At 39.2% G+C, this 22,108-nt stretch overlaps 1 protein-coding gene across 2 annotated transcripts in view; it reads left to right on the plus strand.

The window, feature by feature from the left end:
* The first annotated feature begins 2,449 nt into the window (after positions 1-2,449).
* The window catches only part of LOC128688931 (thioredoxin-related transmembrane protein 2 homolog), a 39,148-nt gene continuing 19,489 nt past the window's right edge, over positions 2,450-22,108 (plus strand). For both annotated transcript variants that reach the window (XM_070085445.1, XM_070085447.1), the window contains exons 1-2: positions 2,450-2,690; positions 7,033-7,213. In XM_070085445.1, the coding sequence (XP_069941546.1) occupies positions 2,544-2,690; positions 7,033-7,213 (328 nt within the window). In that variant the 5' untranslated portion in view covers positions 2,450-2,543. The remainder of the gene's footprint in view (positions 2,691-7,032; positions 7,214-22,108) is intronic.

A 22,108-nucleotide genomic window follows, 5' to 3' on the forward strand; every position in this document is an offset into this window, starting at 1 on the left:
TGCCCATATGCCGCAGCAGTTATACGGTTGATGTGCTCCTCAGGAGAGGGGTTCGGTGTTATATTCACCACAAGATCCTTTTCCTTGAGTGAGATTTGTAGTCTTTGAACACCTAGACTATCCTGTCTGCGGTCTTTGCCCTTCCACGAGCTTCATGACTTTGCACTTGATAAATTAGACACATGTGCAACTCTTGGGTATCTTTATTGAGAAAACGTTTCGCCACACAGTGACTTCATCAGTCCTTACAAAGGAGAATAGTGAAAAACAGGAGGAGTATGAGTTGCACATGTGTCTAATTTATCAACATGTCGGTTCTCTGAACCATTCATCTATGACTTTAGACTTGGCGGGGTTGAACTCCAGGAGCCATTTGCCGGACCAGGCCTGTAGCCTGCCTGCGTGTGTGTGTGTGTGTGTGTGTGTGTGTGTGTGTGTGTGTGTGTTCGTGTTCTCACCTATTTGTACTCACCTATTTGTGGTTGCAGGGGTCGATTCATAGCTCCTGGCCCCGCCTCTTCACTGATTGCTACTGGATCCTCTCTCTCCCTGCTCCATGAGCGTTACCAAACCTCGTCTTGAAACTATGCATGGTTCCTGCCTCCACTATGTCACTTTCTAGGAGGCTGTTTCACTTCCCGACAACTCTGTGACTGAAGAAATGCTTCCTAACGTTCCTTTGATTCACAGAAACAAGGATTCACAACTTCCAATTGCAAATCCTTGTTTCTGTGTCCCATCAGTGTGGCCCGGTGGCCTGGTGGCTAAAGCTCCCGCTTCACACACGGAGGGCCCGGGTTCGATTCCCGGCGGGTGGAAACATTTCGACACGTTTCCTTACACCTGTTGTCCTGTTCACCTAGCAGCAAATAGGTACCTGGGTGTTAGTCGACTGGTGTGGGTCGCATCCTGGGGGACAAGATTAAGGACCCCAATGGAAATAAGTTAGACAGTCCTCGGTGACGCACTGATTTTCTTGGGTTATCCTGGGTGGCTAACCCTCCGGGGTTAAAAATCCGAACGAAATCTTATCTTATCTTAATCTTATCTCTGAAACATCCTGTCTTTGTCCACCTTGTCAATTCCTCGCAGTATTTTATATGTTGTTGTTATGTCTTCCCTGACCCTCCTGTCCTCCAGTGTCGTCAGGCCGATTTCTCTTGTGTGTTTGTGTGTGTTTGTGACCTAATTAATGTCTGTATAAGTAACTCATTACAATTGTGACCGCATATAAGCATGTAAATAGTTCATTTACAATCCAGTCCCTGGACCCATTATGTACCTCCGTAATCTTTTGACTACCGCCCACAGGATTGGTATTGGGTGCATAATAAAGATGCTAAGCTAAACTGAAGTGTTTAATGAAACAATTCGGTCACTGAAGTAGTTTATTCATCAGGATTTTGGTCACTGGAGCAGTTTGCTCGCTGAAAAAGTTTGCTCACTGAAAAGGTTTGCTTGCTGAAAAAGTTTGCTCGCTGGAAGAGTTTGCTCGCTGGAAGATTTTGCTTGCTGGGAGAGTTTGCTAGTTGGACAAGTTTGCTTACTGGAGGAATTTGCTCGTTGGAAGAGTTTGTTCGCTGTGAGAGTTTTGTCGCTGGACGAGTTTGGTCCCTAGATGAATTTACTTGCTGGAAGAATTTCCTCACTGGAAGTTTGTTCGCTGGACAAGCTTTCTCGCTGGTATCATTCGGTTACTATAATAAAATCATTTAATAAATGATTAAAAAAAAATTAGTAGTGTACAAGTTATCAAGAATAACAGAAATAAATGTATTGTAGCAATAAACAAGTTTTTAATGTCATATATTGTTACATATCCTAGGTTATTTACACATAAGTTGAACTACTTATTGTACTGTCTATATAGTAGTATGGCTTAGCGCTTCTTTTTGATTATAATAATAATATATAGTAGTATGTCATTGATGTCAGCTACACCTGTATACCATGTACATGTACTTGTAGTAAATAAAAAGATAAAAAAAAGATAATTATACTTGTGTGTACTGTACCTAAATAAACTTATTTATTTACTAGACATGATCACTGTATTTATGTGTACCTCTACCTAAACAATGTTACTTATACACTGTCTTACTAGGTATGATAATTAATTAAGTTACTTTAAGTAAGGACCCCAATGGAAATAAGTCACTGTGTCTGACTTTTTTGGGTTATCGTAGGTTCTCTACACATATGCTGCTATGTATGATAATTCTATGTAACTGTATTTGTGTATATCTGAATAAACTTACTTACTTACACAAAAGTACAATTATTAGAGTAAATTACCTAGGATAACCCACAAAAGTCAGTGACATATTTCCATTAGGGCACTTAAGAGTACTTATGTGCACCTCTGCCTTAATAAACTTACTCACCATATACGATAATTATACTTTTACGTAGGTATACCTAAATAAACTTATAGTAGTGAGAGTTGTGGCGTCGTCTGCTGCCACCATCACTGACGATCAGCTGTGTGAGGCTGCTGGAGGCGCCGCAGCTTCTCCATTACATTTACGTCTGATAATATCAAAATGCAGTTCCTGGCAGACATTAAGCAGTTGGCACATCCTTACCACGTCGTCAACCTGTTGATGAGCCTAAGTTTTCTGACTTCCAGATATGTGCCAGGCCTATGTGAGGTGATTTTCCCGGCTGAGCAGTGTGGGGAACTGACCATGGTGAGTTAATGTATGTATTTTCTCTATTGTCGCTCATTGTCTAGTCTCTTTAACTATTTTCATCTCTCGGGGGGTGGTGCTTGATGCTGGTGAGAGGTTCTTGATCCAAGGAACTGAATTTAACCTCCCCCTCTTGGATCAAACCAAAATTCCTCCCCATTATATGACCACGCCCCCTACAGGTTTGGCGCTTCCCAGTGAATAAAAATAAAATAAAATTCACCGTTTTGAGATAATATGCTTGTTGAAGCTAATATATCTATTAAAAGACTTGTAGATTATCCATAAAAAAAGATTATCACAAGTCTGTATAACCGGTGTATGGTAATTTAGATTAGGTAATACTGACTCTGGTTTTATTTATTTATTTATTCAGTCATTAAATAAGTAGATTTGTTTATTTAGTTACAATTACACAGTTCTTGGATGATTACCTTATACAGTAACACATGTGTAATTACTTTGGATAACCCAAAATAGCCAAAAGTAACATTTTCGTTGTGGACATACATCAGAGATTACAAGTTTATATGTGTAAATTTATATGAGGTTTTCTTAGAAAGAATTCACAAACATATGAAAAAATAATGTAAATATTCCTGGTTATTAAAGATATAGGTGTCAGAAATTGCACTTCCCCAATTCCTGTTGTTGATGATCAACAACTGAATGTTTATTAGGTTATCCTGGGTTAAATCTTAGCAATTTATCATAACTATGTTAATCATTGGATCTCGGTGGCAATAAGCCACACTGATTGGCTTTCTTGACTTATCCTGGGTTACTAACCAATAATAAATAAGTAGTAGGTTTATTTAGGTACAGGTACACACAAATTATCATAACTAAGAACATAAGATGGTGGCCCGGTGGCCTGGTGGCTAAAACTCCCGCTTCACACACGGAGGGCCCGGGTTCGATTCCCGGCGGGTGGAAACATTTCGACACGTTTCCTTACACCTGTTGTCCTGTTCACCTAGCAGCAAATAGGTACCTGGGTGTTAGTCGACTGGTGTGGATCGCATCCTGGGGGACAAGATTAAGGACCCCAATGGAAATAAGTTAGACAGTCCTCGATGATGCACTGACTTTCTTGGGTTATCCTGGGTGGCTAACCCTCCGGGGTTAAAAATCCGAACGAAATCTTATCTTATCTTATCTTAAGATAAGAAAGGAGGAACACTGCAGCAGGCCTGTTGACCCATACTTGGCAGGTCCTTCACAAATCATACATAGTAATGTGTAAATTAAGTAGGATAACTTAAAAAAGTAATTTTTTTATTTACATTGGGGTCCTTGAAGACGAGCATATTTAATCAAAACGGAAGTTTACTTAGCTACCTATCAGTACCTAGGGTAAGGTAAAATTGTGGCAAGAGCCGACAAATAAAGATAAAAAGACTTAATGAAATGGGAGAATCCATGTACAGTATAATGAAGTATGTGACATTTCATTTACATGTAATGAACTTTTTCAAAAGAACATCTATTATTAAAGATTCTTGTGTGGTCTGAAGTTTATCACTAGCCTAAGTAGCCATAATTCTTTTCATCAGTTAACAGTTAAGAATGCAAGGAGTGGTAGGGGTTCGATTAGTAAGTATGTTTATTGAGGCACAGGTTCACATAAGTACAGTTATCACTAACTGCTCCCTTCAAGGCAGATGAAATTGCTGACCTGGAGAGTGTACAAGACCTTTCACATCACACGTAAGTACTATAACACACCTAAATTACTGGAAACGGTTGAAGTCCCTTGATTTGTATTCCCTGGAATGCAGGCAAGACAGATACATGATAATATACACTTGGAAAATCCTAGAGGGATTAGTACCAAATTTGCACACAAAAATCGCTCCCTATGAAAGCAAAAGACTCGGCAGGAGATGCAACATTCCCCCAATGAAAAGCAGGGGCGCCACAAGTTCACTGAGAGATAACACAGTAAGTGTCCGGGATCCAAGACTGTTCAACTGCCTCCCAGCATATATAAAGGGGATTAACAATAGACTCCTGGCTGTCTTCAAGAAGGCACTGGACAGGCACCTAAAGTCAGTACTTGACCAGCCAGCCTGTGGTTCATACATCAGTTTGTGTGCAGCCAGCAGTAACAGCCTGGTTGATCAGACCCTGATCCACCACGAGACCTGTTCTCAGACCGAATTGTGGGGTCATTGACCCCCAAAACCCTCTCCAGGTATAATACATCGTGTAAATTACCTAAGATAATCAAAAAAAAGTCAGCGACTTATTTATTTCCAGTGGGGTCCATTCACTCGTCTTGAGGCAGATGCTACCTAATTCTGCATCCACTCCCATAGTCTAAGGATTACAGAGGCATGTAATGGGACCACAAACAGGGCTCCAGCCTCCATTTGGATAAGAAAGTTGCAGTAGTAATGAGTGGTTTATGAGTAATTAATCCAATCACAAAGTTAATGACTGGGAACATTAAACACAGCAAGGTGATAAGATTTTGTCCAGATTTTTAATCAAGAGGGTTAGCAGCCCAGGCTTATCTAGTAGTCTGTTTTATTCAGAAACTATACATATATATTTGTACACAAAAGTTTTAACGTCCATTCCCAAATTTATGATAGAAATAATAGCATTTTTGTTAGCTTCATGAAATACTTAAACATTATAGTAAAACAGAGGTATTTAATATGTTTAAGAGGCACACTAGTCTAAAAGACAGAAAAAAGTGTTCTGTTGGCTAAACAACTCGTAGAGGTTAAAAGTCACCATATTTATATGTATTATGCAAAGATTGTGAATTTGGCTATAATTTTTGAATGTACAGTAATTGGATACCCAGTTGCTTGAAATCTTTTTAAGGAATTATAAGAGTATTCTAGGTTAAGTCATTAATAAATGACACTTGTATACAGCCTCTCCTCACTTAGCGGCATACTCATTTACCAACGACTCGGACTTATGACGGGCTCTGACCAGTATTCATACCTAAATAATGTATATTAGAGCTGATTTCCTCTATTCTGTTTATTATTATATGCAGTACACTACTGTATAAACATTTATAAATATACCAGAAATGTTATAAATGGTGCAAAGGTGACTCTAAAATAACATCAAAGATGGTTGACACAAACCCAGTACCATTATAGTACGCTCCTTACTTAGCGACGAATTCATTTACCAATGTGGTCTTAGAAATGGAACTCCGTTGTCAAGTGAAGAGAGGCTGTATATATATATTTATCATAGTACAGATACAATATTGTTGTATGAATTCTCAATGCATTTTATTTAAACTATAGAGCATTAATAATCCGGTGATCAGTTGCTCAAAATAATAAGCTTTTTGGAGGAGATTTATGTATTAGATTACACTGACATGTAGTATTAGGTTAACAGAATGTAAATTGAATATCCAGAGGTGTTATCTGTTCAGTATTAAGATTCTATAAATTAGAAATATAAACAAGGTATGTACAAGTATTTCAGTGAAGAGGGTTTAAGCAAAAAGTTTTTAACATGAGAGCAAGCAGCTTATGAAATTAGCAAGATATCCAGGATGGGAGAATGAACGAGGAAGACTTGAAAAATCAGGGTTGAGAATTGGAAACACAGATTCACATGGTATGAAGAAAAATAGAAATAACAACACCAAAAATCACTGATAAAGTGGTCGCAGCAATAGAAAAATAAGACTGCTGAAAAATCACAGATACAAGGGCATGGAAGAAGAGAGAAACAGAAGCACTTCTGTGACAGAAAGTGTTGTTTTTACCTTGATATCTAGGGTTATTTTGGGGATAGCACAACAACTAGGTTGCACTAAATTACAATTGAATATTAGCTCCCTTAACTCAAGATAATAATTCAGTTTTATTTCTTGTCCTTAGAATTTCCTTATGACTTTGATGTCTCACCAGAAAAGTTTCGACTCTTGCCTTTTGGCTCCTTGCCAGGCGAATTAATAAATACATTTATTTTGTTACATAGTAATGATCTTGCAAATTCCTAAGTAAACAAAATATGAATGACATGCTTTTAACACTAAAGCCAAACCCCCCAAATTTGCAAGGGTTAGGTTCCTAGAGGTCCTTACAAATTGTCCATGTACATTTTTTAAATATTTATACTCATTTTGTTTCAGCAGTCTGTATCATAAAAAAATTAAAGAGTTTTAAATGACCAATTTTTAACAAGATCCTATGGTTAGTTTTTAATTTAGCTGTTGTATGCCGAGCTCCCCAGAATTACGAAGTTTATGAATTTGGGATATTGGCTGTAATGTACTGTATTTTGTTGACTATATCCACCACCTAATTTGTGAATTAATAACTGAGAAAAATGCATTTATTTCTATCAACAGTGGGAATCAGAGGTCCTGTTCTTCATGCTAGTTATCATAATGTTTAGATCTCGGAAGTCTGGAAGTCGAAATATGGTTGCCTACATTTCTGTGTTCAACATGTATGCCAAAGTATGCAATGGAGTTTTATGGTTCACAGCAGATGTGGTATACGGCATCATCTATGTTATATTAGTCATTAGTGAGTATTACTGTATATGCATCTTGTACTGTCGTTAAAGGGTATGCTAATTAATTTTTTGTACGAGTATCTAGGTAGATCATTAGCATCTGAATGTGGCATTAATGTTCTGTTTGAAATTAAATTTAATATAATAATGATAAAGATATGGGAGTTTTTACTTTATTTTTATGGAAAATTTATTAAAAATTTTATTCCACTAATATTTAGCGGTTAAATACTCTGGATCACTTGAAGATTTGCTTTCCAGATATGTTCACCTCAAGACAGATATTCTGGAAATTTATTGCCCTTCCAGGGAAAAGTGCCTTGTTGCTGGTAAAGAATTCTTGATCCAAGGAACTGGCACTTCTTGCCCCTTCCTTGGATCAAACCTGATTACCTCGCATTTTCCAAGGATTGTATGATCCCTACTGGTTAAGTGCTTCCCCCATCATAATAACACTGAATCCTTGATTTAATGGACTAATAGGGGGAGAGGGTGTTTGTTAACCATCATTGTCCAGACCACCAAATTAATATTGTTCCTAGTGTCCACTTTTTTTTTTTTCAAAGAAAATTAATAAATTATTTTTTCTTCTGAAATGGTAGAGAATCTTTTTCTGAGGGTAATGACACTAAAAGTATGGAAAACTTGAGGAAATATGCAGACACATAGCAGTCCAGGCACAGTTTACACTTGGGTGATATTGCCGACTTTTAGTTCTATTAACCCTTAAACGGTCCAAACGTATATATACGTTCACGTGCATAGTGCTCTATTAACCCTTAAACGGTCCAAACGTATATATACGTTCACGTGCATAGTGCCCTAAACGTATATATTTATGTTTTCTTTGTCATTCATTCAACACTGCCACGATAAGCCTGAGTCACCTAGAAATGAGAGAATGGGTGTGCACACTCACTGTGCACCATATTAAAATAATTGGGGACGCCTGGGTACCATATGCTCTTTTTTCCTATTAAAAACAAAAAAAAAAATTTTCTCAAAAAATTTGGGGTGCTAAGCGAGTGAACATATATATACGTTTGGACCGTTTAAGGGTTAAAGTCGATTCTATTACAGGTCGGCCATCACTAATCTGGTAGTCAGTAATCTGATAACATCAGCAATTCGGCACTAATTTCGGCTAGCATAATTTCAAATTTCCAAGGTCGCCACACCAACCTGCCACTACTGTTTGGTGGTGCTGCTTGGTACAAAAGTCATTCCAATTTCATTTTCTCCAGTTATTGCTATAACCTGCTCACTTTTAGCCCTAGCCATGGTTCCAGCAAATAAAAGAAATATTTTTCATTGTGTAAAGCATATACAGTGGACCCCCGGTTCACGTTATTAATCCGTTCCTAAGAGCTCATCGTGAAGCAAAATTATCGGAAAGCAAATCAATTTTCCCCATAAGAAATAATGGAAATCAAATTAATCCGTGCAAGACACCCAAAAGTATGAAAAAAAAAACTTTTACCACATGAAATATTAAGTTTAATGCAATAGAATAAATACAATAACAATAATAACAATAGAATAATCACAATAGAATAATTGACACTTACCTTTAATGAAGATCTGGTGATTGATGGGATGGGAGGAGGGGAGAGTGTAGAAGTTTTTAATATTTAGAAGGGGAATCCCCCTCCATTAGGACTTGAGGTAGCAAGTCCTTTTCCGGGGTTACTTCCCTTCTTTTAATGCCACTAGGACCAGCTTGAGAGTCACTGGACATCTGTCGCACAACATATCTGTACATAGAGGCCTGTACCTCTCGTTCCTTTATGACTTTCCTAAAGTGGTTCACAACATTGTCAGTGTACAGGTTGCCAACACGGCTTGCGGTAGCTGTGTCAGGGTGATTTTCATCAAAAAAGGTTTGCACTTCAAGCCACTTTGCACACATTTCCTTAATCTTTGAAGTAGGCAACTTCGTCAATTTCTCTATCCCCTTCTCCGAAGCAGTTTCCTCAGGTCTGACCTCTTGTTGTTGAAGATGATCTAGCAGCTCATCAGTGGTTAGTTCGTCATTGTCCACCTCCACCAACTCTTCCACATCCTCCCCACTAACCTCCAACCCCAAGGACTTTCCCAATGCCACAATGGATTCCTCAACTGGCATAGGATTCCCAGGGTTAGCCTCAAACCATTCAAAATCCCTTTTGTCTACACATTCTGGCCACAGTTTCTTCCAAGCAGAGTTCAAGGTCCTCTTAGTCACTCCCTCCCAAGCCTTACCTAAAAGGTTTACACAATTGAGGATATTAAAGTGATCCTTCCAAAACTCCTTTAGAGTCAGTAGAGTATCTGTGGTCACTTCAAAGCACCTTTCAAACATAGCTTTTGTGTACAGTTTCTTGAAGCTGGAAATGACCTACTGGTCCATGGGCTGCAGGAGAGGAGTGGTATTAGGAGGCAAAAACTTGACCTTAATGAAGCTCATGTCCCCAGAAAGTCGCTCTGCCAAGTCTGTAGGATGACCAGGGGCATTGTCTAACACCAGGAGGCACTTAAGGTCTAATTTCTTTTCAATTAGATTATTTTTCACATTGGGGGCAAATACATGGTGTAACCAGTCATAGAAAAAGTCCCTAGTGACCCATGCCTTAGTGTTTGCCCTCCACAGCACACACAAATTAGCCTTGAGGATATTCTTTTGCCTGAACGCTCTGGGAGTTTCTGAGTGATACACCAATAAAGGCTTCACTTTGCGATCACCACTAGCATTGGCACACATCAGAAGAGTAAGCCTGTCTTTCATAGGCTTATGTCCTGGGAGTGCCTTTTCCTCCTGAGTAAAGTAAGTCCTGCTTGGCAATTTCTTCCAAAACAGGCCTGTTTCATCACAATTAAACACTTGTTCAGGTTTCAATCCTTCAGCCTCTATGTACTCCTTGAATTCATGCACATATTTTTCAGCTGCTTTTTGGTCTGAACTGGCAGCCTCACCATGCCTAATCACACTATGTATGCCACTACGATTCTTAAATCTTTCAAACCAACCTTTGCTGGCCTTAAATTCACTCGCATCACCACTAGTTGCAGGCATTTTTGTAATTAAATCCTCATGCACCTGCCTGGCCTTTTCACAAATGATCGCTTGAGAGATGCTATCTCCTGCTATCTGTTTTTCATTTATCCACACCAATAACAGTCTCTCAACATTTTCTAACACTTGCGATCGCTGTTTTGTAATCACAGTTGCACCTTTTGCAAGAACAGCTTCCTTGATTGCCGTTTTCCTGCTCACTATAGTAGAGATGGTTGATTGGGATTTAATTTACAACTTGGCCAAATCCGACACCGCACTCCACTTTCATACTTTGCAATTATCTCTTTCTTCATTTCAATAGTCATTAGCACCCTAAGTCTCGATGGGTTGGCACTAGAAGCTTTCTTGGGGCCCATGGTGACTTATTTTGCAGAAACAAGCACCAAAAACAGTGATAATATGGATTATACCGAATGTATCCTTAGATGTGCGCACACTGGCTGGCTTGTAAACACTGGCACACACGCGGCAGTTCAGGCCACACGTGGACATGTCTCGTACGAATCATATCGCATACCGGGTTTTGTAACGGGAACCGAGGCAAATTTTTTGCGATATAATCTTTTGGATACCGGATTTATCGGATACCGATGACTTTGCGAACCAGGGGTCCACTGTACACAGTACATTGTCCATAAAGATAAGGTGGCTTTGAAGCCACTGTCGGTCACCATGAGTTCAGCTCTTTAAGTTAAGCTGTGACCAGTAAACTCAGGCCTACATATGAAAGAATAGATCTGTGTGGTAATTGTGCAGTATATAAAAAAAAAAATTCTGCACCACGCAGTGCATGAGCAAAAAAAATGTGACTGTGTTTTTGGTGTAAAACACCAGCTTTGCGGTGCATTTTCATATGGTTTTTATGGTTTTATATATATATATATATACAGTGGACCCCCGGTTAACGATTTTAATCCGTGCAAGAGGGCTCATCGTTATGCGAAATAATCGTTATGCGAATGAATTTTCCCCATAAGAAATAATGGAAATCAAATTAATCCGTGCAAGACGCCCAAAAGTATGAAAAAAAATTTTTTTTACCACATGAAATGTTAATTTTAATACACACAAACTGAAAAAGGCATGCACAATTAAATGACACTTACTTTTATTGAAGATCTGGTGATGATTGATGGGATGGGAGGAGGGGAGAGCATTATCTTCTTACTGTTTAGAAGGGGAATCCCCTTCCATTACGACTTGAGGTAGCAAGTCCTTTTCCGGGGTTACTTCCCTTCTTCTTTTAATGCCACTAGGACCAGCTTGAGAGTCACTGGACCTCTGTCGCACAACAAATCTGTCCATAGAGCTCTGTACCTCCCGTTCCTTTACGATTTGTCTAAAATGGGCCACAACATTGTCATTGAAATAGTCACCAGCACGGCTTGCAACAGCTGTGTCAGGGTGATTTTCATCTATAAAGGTTTGCAGTTCAACCCACTGTGCACACATTTCCTTAATCTTTGAAGTAGGCACAATGGATTCCACAACTGGCATAGGCTTCTCAGGGTTAGCCCCAAACCCTTCAAAATCTTTCTTAATTTCCATACTAATTCTCACCCTTTTTACCACAGGGTTGGCACTAGAAGCTTTCTTGGGGCCCATGGTCACTTATTTTCCAGAAACAGCACCGAAAATACTGTAATAATACGAAATATTCCGAGTGTATGCTTGGATGTTACCGTGGAGGCTGGCTGGTAAACAATGGGACGGAGCGGCACATGTGAGGCTGGCTGAGGGCACATTGGACGCGTCTCGGACGAAAATCGGTATGCGGGTTTTTAATCGGTATGCGGGGCAAAAATTTTGCGATAAAAGTAATCGTTATGCGGAAAAATCGCTATGCGATGCCATCGTTATGCGGGGGTCCACTGTATATATATATATATATATATATATATATATATATATATATATATATATATATATTTATATATTGTTGAGAAATGGCATTACCAGCTAAGTTTAAACAGTGAAAACTTAACTTAAAGACAACTCATCGCCTGCACAGCCGCCCCTGCAGACGAGGTCTAGAAGCTGTCGAAGCCATCTTTCAACGGGCTGTAAAGATTTATAATTTGTAAGATTATGAATTACCCCTAGGGGGTGTTATGTCAGCATATTTCATTCACTGATGGCTGACAACTTACTTGTTTGGACTCAAAAGTCCACACCTTACTGCCGACTATAGGCTGATTACAAACTCCTTGCGACTCAAGAACTGCGCAGTCCCCTGTACCACAAGAAATTCGTAACATACCTTGCTCTTGTAACGTGAGCTATGGTGTTCTTCACACCTTCGACAGGTATCGGTGACTTGATAGAAGCTGAAGTGTCCTTGGATGTCCACGTCTTCCATTGTCTAGGAAACGCACACTGGTACACTATGTTCCACAAGATTTGTCTTTATTGTTCACAATGTTATCACTGAAGAAGCTGATCACACTTCTCTTAAGTGTTTATTGTGTTTTATGAGACACTTTGTTCACACTAACGCACAGATCAGTGTTCTTTGCTGGTTATCCTGGCGTCAGTGTCACTCTCAGTAGAGTCAAAAGTAATCTGAAGACGCCACAATGCCCCATGCCGTCACTGCCCCCAGCACAAAAAAAAGCTGACATAGTACTTTTTGCTTCCTTGCCACTTCCTCGATGAAGCAAAGCAGAATGTTTGATTCTTGCTGTCTTAAGCATAGACAACAATGTCCACTCTCTTTACCATGGTAATAAAGTGGGAGCAGGATTTTCCTTAATTGTCCTGCTAAAGTAAGAGATGTACTGTCTCTTATTAAAATACACTTTGCAACACTGGACTGCAAGGAGCATCAGTCACTTGACCACGTCAGATACTCGTACGGCATCTGTGATCAATTACTCACTGTAGCAGTAAACAAGACGCTTGCCCCTTCTGAGAGGGCTGGGCCCCTCAGGGCTGAAAGGGGCTGAAGGGGGCTGATACCCCCCTCCTGGAGAAAATTTCTCCACACACACACACACACACACACACACACACACATATATATATATATATATATATATATATATATATATATATATATATATATATATATATATATATATATATATATATATATATATAAGCGACTATTGGCAGAAAGGTGGGCTAGTGCAAAGATGAGTAGTGGGGGGGTTGAAGAGGGTTGGAATAGTTTTAAAAATGCAGTATTAGAATGTGGGGCAGAAGTTTGTGGTTATAGGAGGGTGGGGGCAGGAGGAAAGAGGAGTGATTGGTGGAATGATGAAGTAAAGGGTGTGATAAAAGAGAAAAAGGTAGCTTACGAGAGGTTTTTACAAAGCAGAAGTGTTATAAGAAGAGCAGAGTATATGGAGAGTAAAAGAAAGGTGAAGAGAGTGGTGAGAGAGTGCAAAAGGAGAGCAGATGAAAGAGTGGGAGAGGCACTGTCAAGAAATTTTAATGAAAATAAGAAAAAATTTTGGAGTGAGTTAAACAAGTTAAGAAAGCCTAGGGAAAGTATGGATTTGTCAGTTAAAAACAGAGTAGGGGAGTTAGTAGATGGGGAGAGGGAGGTATTAGGTAGATGGCGAGAATATTTTGAGGAACTTTTAAATGTTAAGGAAGAAAGGGAGGCGGTAATTTCATGCACTGGCCAGGGAGGTATACCATCTTTTAGGAGTGAAGAAGAGCAGACTGTAAGTGTGGTGGAGGTACGTGAGGCATTACGTAGAATGAAAGGGGGTAAAGCAGCTGGAACTGATGGGATCATGACAGAAATGTTAAAAGCAGGGGGGGATATAGTGTTGGAGTGGTTGGTACTTTTGTTTAATAAATGTATGAAAGAGGGGAAGGTACCTAGGGATTGGCGGAGAGCATGTATAGTCCCTTTATATAAAGGGAAAGGGGACAAAAGAGATTGTAAAAATTATAGAGGAATAAGTTTACTGAGTATACCAGGAAAAGTATACGGTAGGGTTATAATTGAAAGAATTAGAGGTAAGACAGAATGTAGAATTGCGGACGAACAAGGAGGTTTCAGAGTGGGTAGGGGATGTGTAGATCAAGTGTTTACATTGAAGCATATATGTGAACAGTATTTAGATAAAGGTAGGGAAGTTTTTATTGCATTTATGGATTTAGAAAAGGCATATGATAGAGTGGATAGAGGAGCAATGTGGCAGATGTTGCAAGTTTATGGAATAGGTGGTAAGTTACTAAATGCTGTAAAGAGCTTTTATGAGGATAGTGAGGCTCAGGTTAGGGTGTGTAGAAGAGAGGGAGAATACTTCCCGGTAAAAGTAGGTCTTAGACAGGGATGTGTAATGTCACCATGGTTGTTTAATATATTTATAGATGGGGTTGTAAAAGAAGTAAATGCTAGGGTGTTCGGGAGAGGGGTGGGATTAAATTATGGGGAATCAAATTCAAAATGGGAATTGACACAGTTACTTTTTGCTGATGATACTGTGCTTATGGGAGATTCTAAAGAAAAATTGCAAAGGTTAGTGGATGAGTTTGAGAATGTGTGTAAAGGTAGAAAGTTGAAAGTGAACATAGAAAAGAGTAAGGTGATGAGGGTATCAAATGATTTAGATAAAGAAAAATTGGATATCAAATTGGGGAGGAGGAGTATGGAAGAAGTGAATGTTTTCAGATACTTGGGAGTTGACGTGTCAGCGGATGGATTTATGAAGGATGAGGTGAATCATAGAATTGATGAGGGAAAAGAGGTGAGTGGTGCGTTGAGGTATATGTGGAGTCAAAAAACGTTATCTATGGAGGCAAAGAAGGGAATGTATGAAAGTATAGTAGTACCAACACTCTTATATGGATGTGAAGCTTGGGTGGTAAATGCAGCAGCGAGGAGACGGTTGGAGGCAGTGGAGATGTCCTGTCTAAGGGCAATGTGTGGTGTAAATATTATGCAGAAAATTCGGAGTGTGGAAATTAGGAGAAGGTGTGGAGTTAATAAAAGCATTAGTCAGAGGGCAGAAGAGGGGTTGTTGAGGTGGTTTGGTCATTTAGAGAGAATGGATCAAAGTAGAATGACATGGAAAGCATATAAATCTATAGGGGAAGGAAAGAGGGGTAGGGGTCGTCCTCGAAAGGGTTGGAAAGAGGGGGTAAAGGAGGTTTTGTGGGTGAGGGGCTTGGACTTCCAGCAAGCGTGCATGAGCGTGTTAGATAGGAGTGAATGGAGACGAATGATACTTGGGACCTGACGATCTGTTGGAGTGTGAGCAGGGTAATATTTAGTGAAGGGATTCAGGGAAACCGGTTATTTTCATATAGTCGGACTTGAGTCCTGGAAATGGGAAGTACAATGCCTGCACTTTAAAGGAGGGGTTTGGGATATTGGCAGTTTGGAGGGATATGTTGTGTATCTCTATACGTATATGCTTCTAAACTGTTATATTCTGAGCACCTCTGCAAAAGCAGTGATAATGTGTGAGTGTGGTGAAAGTGTTGAATGATGATGAAAGTATTTTCTTTTTGGGGATTTTCTTTCTTTTTTGTGGGTCACCCTGCCTCGGTGGGAGACGACCGACTTGTTGAAAAAAAAAAAAAAAAAATATATATATATATATATATATATATATATATTTTTCAACAAACCGGCCGTATCCCACCGAGGCAGGGTGGCCCAAAAAGAAAAACAAAAGTTTCTCTTTTCAAATTTAGTAATTTATACAGGAGAAAGGGTTACTAGCCTCCCACTCCCGGCATTTTAGTCGCCTCTTACAATACGCATGGCTTACGGAGGAAGAATTCTGTTCCACTTCCCCATGGAGATAAGAGGAAATAAACAAGAATAAGAACTAGAAAGAAAATACTAGAAGAAAACCCAGAGGGGTGTGTATATATGTGCTTGTACATGTATGTGTAGTGTGACCTAAGTGTAAGTAGAAGTAGCAAGACATACCTGAAATCTTGCATGTTCATGAGACAGAAAAAAGGACACCAGCAATTCTACCATCATGTAAAACAATTACAGGCTTTCGTTTTACACTCACTTGGCAGGACGGTAGTACCTCCCTGGGTGGTTGCTGTCTACCAACCTACTATATATATATATATATATATATATATATATATATATATATATATATATATATATATATATATACATATATATATATATACATATACACACACACACACACACACACACACCTGGGGTATATGTGGAATCAAAAAACGTTATCTATGGAGGCAAAGAAGGGAATGTATGAAAGTATAGTAGTACCAACACTCTTATATGGGTGTGAAGCTTGGGTGGTGAATGCAGCAGCGAGGAGACGGTTGGAGGCAGTGGAGATGTCCTGTCTAAGGTGTAAATATTATGCAGAAAATTCGGAGTGTGGAAATTAGGAAAAGGTGTGGAGTTAATAAAAGTATTAGTCAGAGGGCAGAAGAGGGGTTATTGAGGTGGTTTGGTCATTTAGAGAGAATGGATCAAAATAGAATGACATGGAAAGCATATAAATCTATAGGGGAAGGAAAGAGGGGTAGGGGTCGTCCTCGAAAGGGTTGGAAAGAGGGGGTAAAGGAGGTTTTGTGGGCGAGGGGCTTGGACTTCCAGCAAGCGTGCATGAGCGTGTTAGATAGGAGTGAATGGAGACGAATGATACTCGGGACCTGACGATCTGTTGGAGTGTGAGCAGGGTAATATTTAGTGAAGGGATTCAGGGAAACCGGTTATTTTCACATAGTCGGACTTGAGTCCTGGAAATGGGAAGTACAATGCCTGCACTTTAAAGGAGGGGTTTGGGATATTGGCAGTTTGGAGGGATATGTTGTGTATCTTTATACGTATATGCTTCTAAACTGTTGTATTCTGAGCACCTCTGCAAAAACAGTGATTATGTGTGAGTGTGGTGAAAGTGTTGAATGATGATGAAAGCATTTTCTTTTTGGGGATTTTCTTTCTTTTTTGGGTCTCCCTGCCTCGGTGGGAGACGGCAACTTGTTGGGAAAAAAAAAAATTTATATATATATATATATATATATATATATATATATATATATATATATATATTTCCTCTTATTCCATGGGGAAGTGGAACTTCTTCTTTCAACATACCAGCCGTATCCCACTGAGGCGGGGTGGCCCAAAAGAAAAAACTGAAGTTTCTCCTTTTAAATTTAGTAATATATACAGGAGAAGGGGTTACTAGCCCCTTGCTCCCGGCATTTTAGTCGCCTCTTACGACACGCATGGCTTACAGAGGAAGAATTCTGTTCCACTTCCCCATGGAGATAAGAGGAAATAAACAAAAACAAGAATTAGAAAGAAAATAGAAGAAAACCCAGAGGGGTGTGTATATATATGCTTGTACATGTATGTGTAGTGTGACCAAAGTGTAAGTAGAAGTAGCAAGACTTACCTGTAATCTTGCATATTTATGAGACAGACAAAAGACACCAGCAATCCTACCATCATGTAAAACAATTACAGGCTTTCGTTTTACACTCACTTGGCAGGACGGTAGTACCTCCCTATATATATATATATATATATATATTACAGAAATAGGTATGATTTTGATTGGTTTCACGACAGAAAATACAGTGGACCCCCGCTGAACGATCACCTCCAAATGCGACCAATTATGTAAGTGTATTTATGTAAGTGCGTTTGTACGTGTATGTTTGGGGGTCTGAAATGGACTAATCTACTTCACAATATTCCTTATGGGAAAAAATTCGGTCAGTACTGGCACCTGAACATACTACTGGAATGAAAAAAGTTCGTTAACCGGGGGTCCACTGTACCTTGATATTGAGCTCAAAGTAGCAGAAATGTTCGATTTTTGCCAATGTTGTTCAACTGGCTGGTCTAATGTGCAGACATGAATGGGTTGACATTATTTATACAATTATTACAATAATGCAGTAGTCTGCATAACAGTAAACCACCTGTTTTTTTGTATAAATATAAATTTAAAGTGGAAAGCAAGCGAAATGTAAGAAGATCCAGGAGACGTGACTAATGAACAAAGAAAATGTTATTTTAGTGCCAGGAATGTCTGCAGTTTATTCTGGACCCTGTTTTGAAATTGGCATCTCTTGAAATTTGTGAGAGATTGGCCAAATTACCAATTACTGACCATTTTATTGGGTAGTTGAAATACGTAAATGAGAGGTTTCTTGTACTTATTCGACAGAATAGAAGGAATACTAGCAAAATAGCTATAAGTTTGTTCAACTGGAACAATGGAATGGGCCAAAAATAGGGCGTAAAATAGGTGAAATTGCCAATGCGTAAATATTGTTGTTGGGTTAACTGTATTCTAACCTAACCACTCTGTAATCTGGCAAAATCACTAATCCAGCACCCTACAGGTCCCGATGATGCCAGATTAGTGGTTCTCAGCCTGTACAGTACTCCATTTGTCCAATTATTATGTTAATCAAGGGGAAGCGCTAAACCCGGAGGATTATACAGCACCTGGGGGGGGGATGTGGAAGGCATTCAGGCTTAATTCGAGGAACTGGAGCACAGATCCAATTCCCTAAATCAAGAGCCCGTCACCAACATCAAGGAACCTTCCTTGAGGGGTCCATTTGTCCAAATTCTTAGCTATTTATCGCTATTTTAAACCAAACACGTGGTTTTGCTTTTCCCATCATGCATCGCATGAGGCCGTATTTTTCTTTTTATACTGTGCACACTCATTGTGCAGACCCATTCTCTCATACCTGAGTGAGCCAAGCCTTATGGCATAGAACTGTGTGAGGGGACCCTATCTTCATTGACATAGTTCTATGGTCACTGAAAGGGTTAAAGGCAATTATCCGTTAAATCTGAATGACAATTAAATGGACTTTGTGTAGTTGATTTCAGATATAACGGACAAAATATTTGGCTGGGCAATTGTTTAGCGCAATAGGCTTAAGTCCACTGTATTGAGATTTTGTTTATTAGCAATAATGTACATGGACACAGTAGTGCCAATGGACCACGGCCATTCCATCATGCATGTAGGTACTACAATGAGTTTTTATTTAAATGGACACTCCTTTCCCCATTAGTCCATTACACTGAGGTTTCACTAAATTTGCCCAGCGGACTTAATTTTTTATTTAACGGACAAAAGTTCAAATTTAAGTACGTTCCTTTTATTTTAACCTCATTTATGGAAGGAAATGTAAACAGCAGTGCTGGAAAAGTAAACCCACAATTTTGTGGATTTAGAAATACAAAAAATCCACTGGGTCACTTGATTCAGAAACAGTGGACTGTATGATTTTGTTACAGAGTTGCCCATTATTGTTATGATCATGGCAAAACAATTTAATCTCCATCAACCTCAATTGTCATTTTTGGCTTCCTGCTCCCCCCATTAATCATTTAAATCAAGGGCTTACTGTGTGCAATCATTTTGCAAATTTAAGTACCGTATTGTATTATAAAACTTTCTCACAAATTGTGAAGTATACTTTACAGTAAAAGAATTCCTTGTTTCATCCTCTAGATGCTTTTCAGGCCCATGGCAGCTGTATTAAGTTCAGTCAGGTCAAATAAACTTTAATTTTATATGAGAAAAATCTTTAATACGTTTTGCAGACAGTATTGATTGCATATGATGAATGTATATTGCATGTGAATTACCTTTAGAAGTTGGGCATAACATAATAGTAAATTCACATGTTTTCTGACCTTAGAGATATATGGCTTTCTTGCTGTTGTCTTTTCCCTCATCACATTGCTGCTTCAACTCTACTTTTCCCTTCACCTTTACCATGTAGTGTGAAGTGACCCTTGACTCACATAGGCTTTACCATGTAGTGTGAAGTGACCCTTGACTCACATAGGCTTAGTGCTTTCCATGAATATATAGTACTGTATTGCAGAAACAGATGACCTTGTTTGACTTGGATAGAAAAGGATGCATACAACAAAAGGAGACCTTTCATTATGATGCTTCATCTACAAAAGTGCTTTATAAAGCCTTATGTAGTGAAATGTCTTATCAATAAAAGGTCTCCTTTAATGATACATGTCTTTTTTCACCACTTGTCAGCTCACAGCTATGCTTCAACTAATTGTTTGACTTTATTGTATTATCCTATGTTAAATCTACTTGCTGTGATGTACTACATATGCACTCTCACATCTATGCCCACAGAAATTGTACAAATTCTTATTAGTACAGCCTCTCCTCACTTAGTGACGTACTCATTTACTGACGACTTGGCTTTAGCACGTGCTCTCTGACCAGTATGCATACCTAAATAATGTATATTAGAGCTGATTTCCTCTATTCTGTTTATTACAATATACAGTACACTAATGTATAAACATTAAAAATACATTGGACCCTTGGTTATCGGCTGTTCCAGATATCGGCCAATTCGGTTTTCGCCTGCTTTTTTGGCCAAAATTCTATCCCGGTTATGAGCCGTTATTTTGGAGATCGACTGTATTGGACGCATAATAAATCACTCCTGAGCACATTAAATGTCTTATTTTAGGTTGATATAGACATTTTCATTAATCCATCTATGATATTTTCTTCAAAATTATATAAGAAACACATTACGTAGTACAGTGGACTCTCGGTTGTCAGCCGTAATCTGTTTCAGAAGGTCGGCCTAAGACCGCAATGGCCGAAAACTGAAATATTGCCCATAAGAATTAATGGAAATACAATTAATCCATTCCAGACAAAAATATTCACAAAAAAAAAAAAAAAAAATTTAAACAATTATATAATTATTACATACCTTTATTGAAGACTAATGCTGGCTTCTGGAAGATAGGGAGGAGGAAAGTGTTTGGAAGGGGAATCCCCCTCCATAAAGACTTCAGGTAGCAAAGCCCTCTGGAGTTACTTACCTTCTTTGTCTTTTACTGGTACTAGGACCAGCTTGAGAGTCACTGGACCCCTGTCACACAAAATAACTTTCAAGAGTGCTCTGTTTCTGGTGTCCCTTTAAGATTTCCCTGAAGTGGGACAGGGTTTTGTCACTGAACATGTTGCAGATATGGCTTGTTTCAGCTTGGTCAGGGTGATGGTACTTGACAAAACTTTGCACATCATTCCACTTTGCACAAATGTCCTTAATCAATGAAGAAGGCACCTCCTTCACTCCCTCTTCCTCCTCCTCTGAAGCAAGTTCCTCAGCTGCAGTCTGTTGCTGTTTGAGTTGAAGCTCTTGCAGCTCTTCAGTGGTTAGCTCTTCCCTGTGGTCCTCCACCAACTCTTCCACATCCTCGCCACTCACTTCCAACCCCAGGGACTTCCCCAGTGCCACAAGAGTCCACAAGGTCATCAGGGTCAGCCTCAAACACTTCAAAATCCCTCTCTTGGACACAACCTGGCCACAATTTCCTCCAAGCAGAGTTCAAAGTCCTGGAAGTCACTCCCTCCCAAGCCTTACCTATAAGGCTTATGCAGTGGAAGATAGTGAAGTGATTCCTCCAGAACTCTCTTAGGGTCAACTAAGTGTCCGAGGTCACTTCAAAGCACTTGAAACACTGCTTTTGTGTAGAGTTTTTTGAAGTTAGAAATGACCTGCTGGTCCATGGGCTGGAGAAGAGGAGTGGTGTTAGGAGGCAAGAACTTCACTTTTATAAAACTGAAGTCCCTAAACACTTGGTCTTCCAAATCTGGAGGATGTGCAGGAGCATCGTCCAGTACCAAGAGGCACTTGAGTGGCAATTTCTTTTCCAGGAGGTATTCACACTTGGGCCAATCACATCATTAACCCATTCTCTGAAAATTTGCCTTGTGACCCATGCCTTATGATTAGCTTTCCACATCACACAATCTATTCTTGGCAACATTGCTTTTCTTGAACACACTTGAATTTTCTGACTGATACACCATTAAAGGCTTCACTTTGAAATCCCCACTAGCATTACCAC

Source organism: Cherax quadricarinatus, chromosome 16 (assembly GCF_038502225.1).
Source record: "Cherax quadricarinatus isolate ZL_2023a chromosome 16, ASM3850222v1, whole genome shotgun sequence".
Taxonomy (NCBI): domain Eukaryota; kingdom Metazoa; phylum Arthropoda; class Malacostraca; order Decapoda; family Parastacidae; genus Cherax; species Cherax quadricarinatus.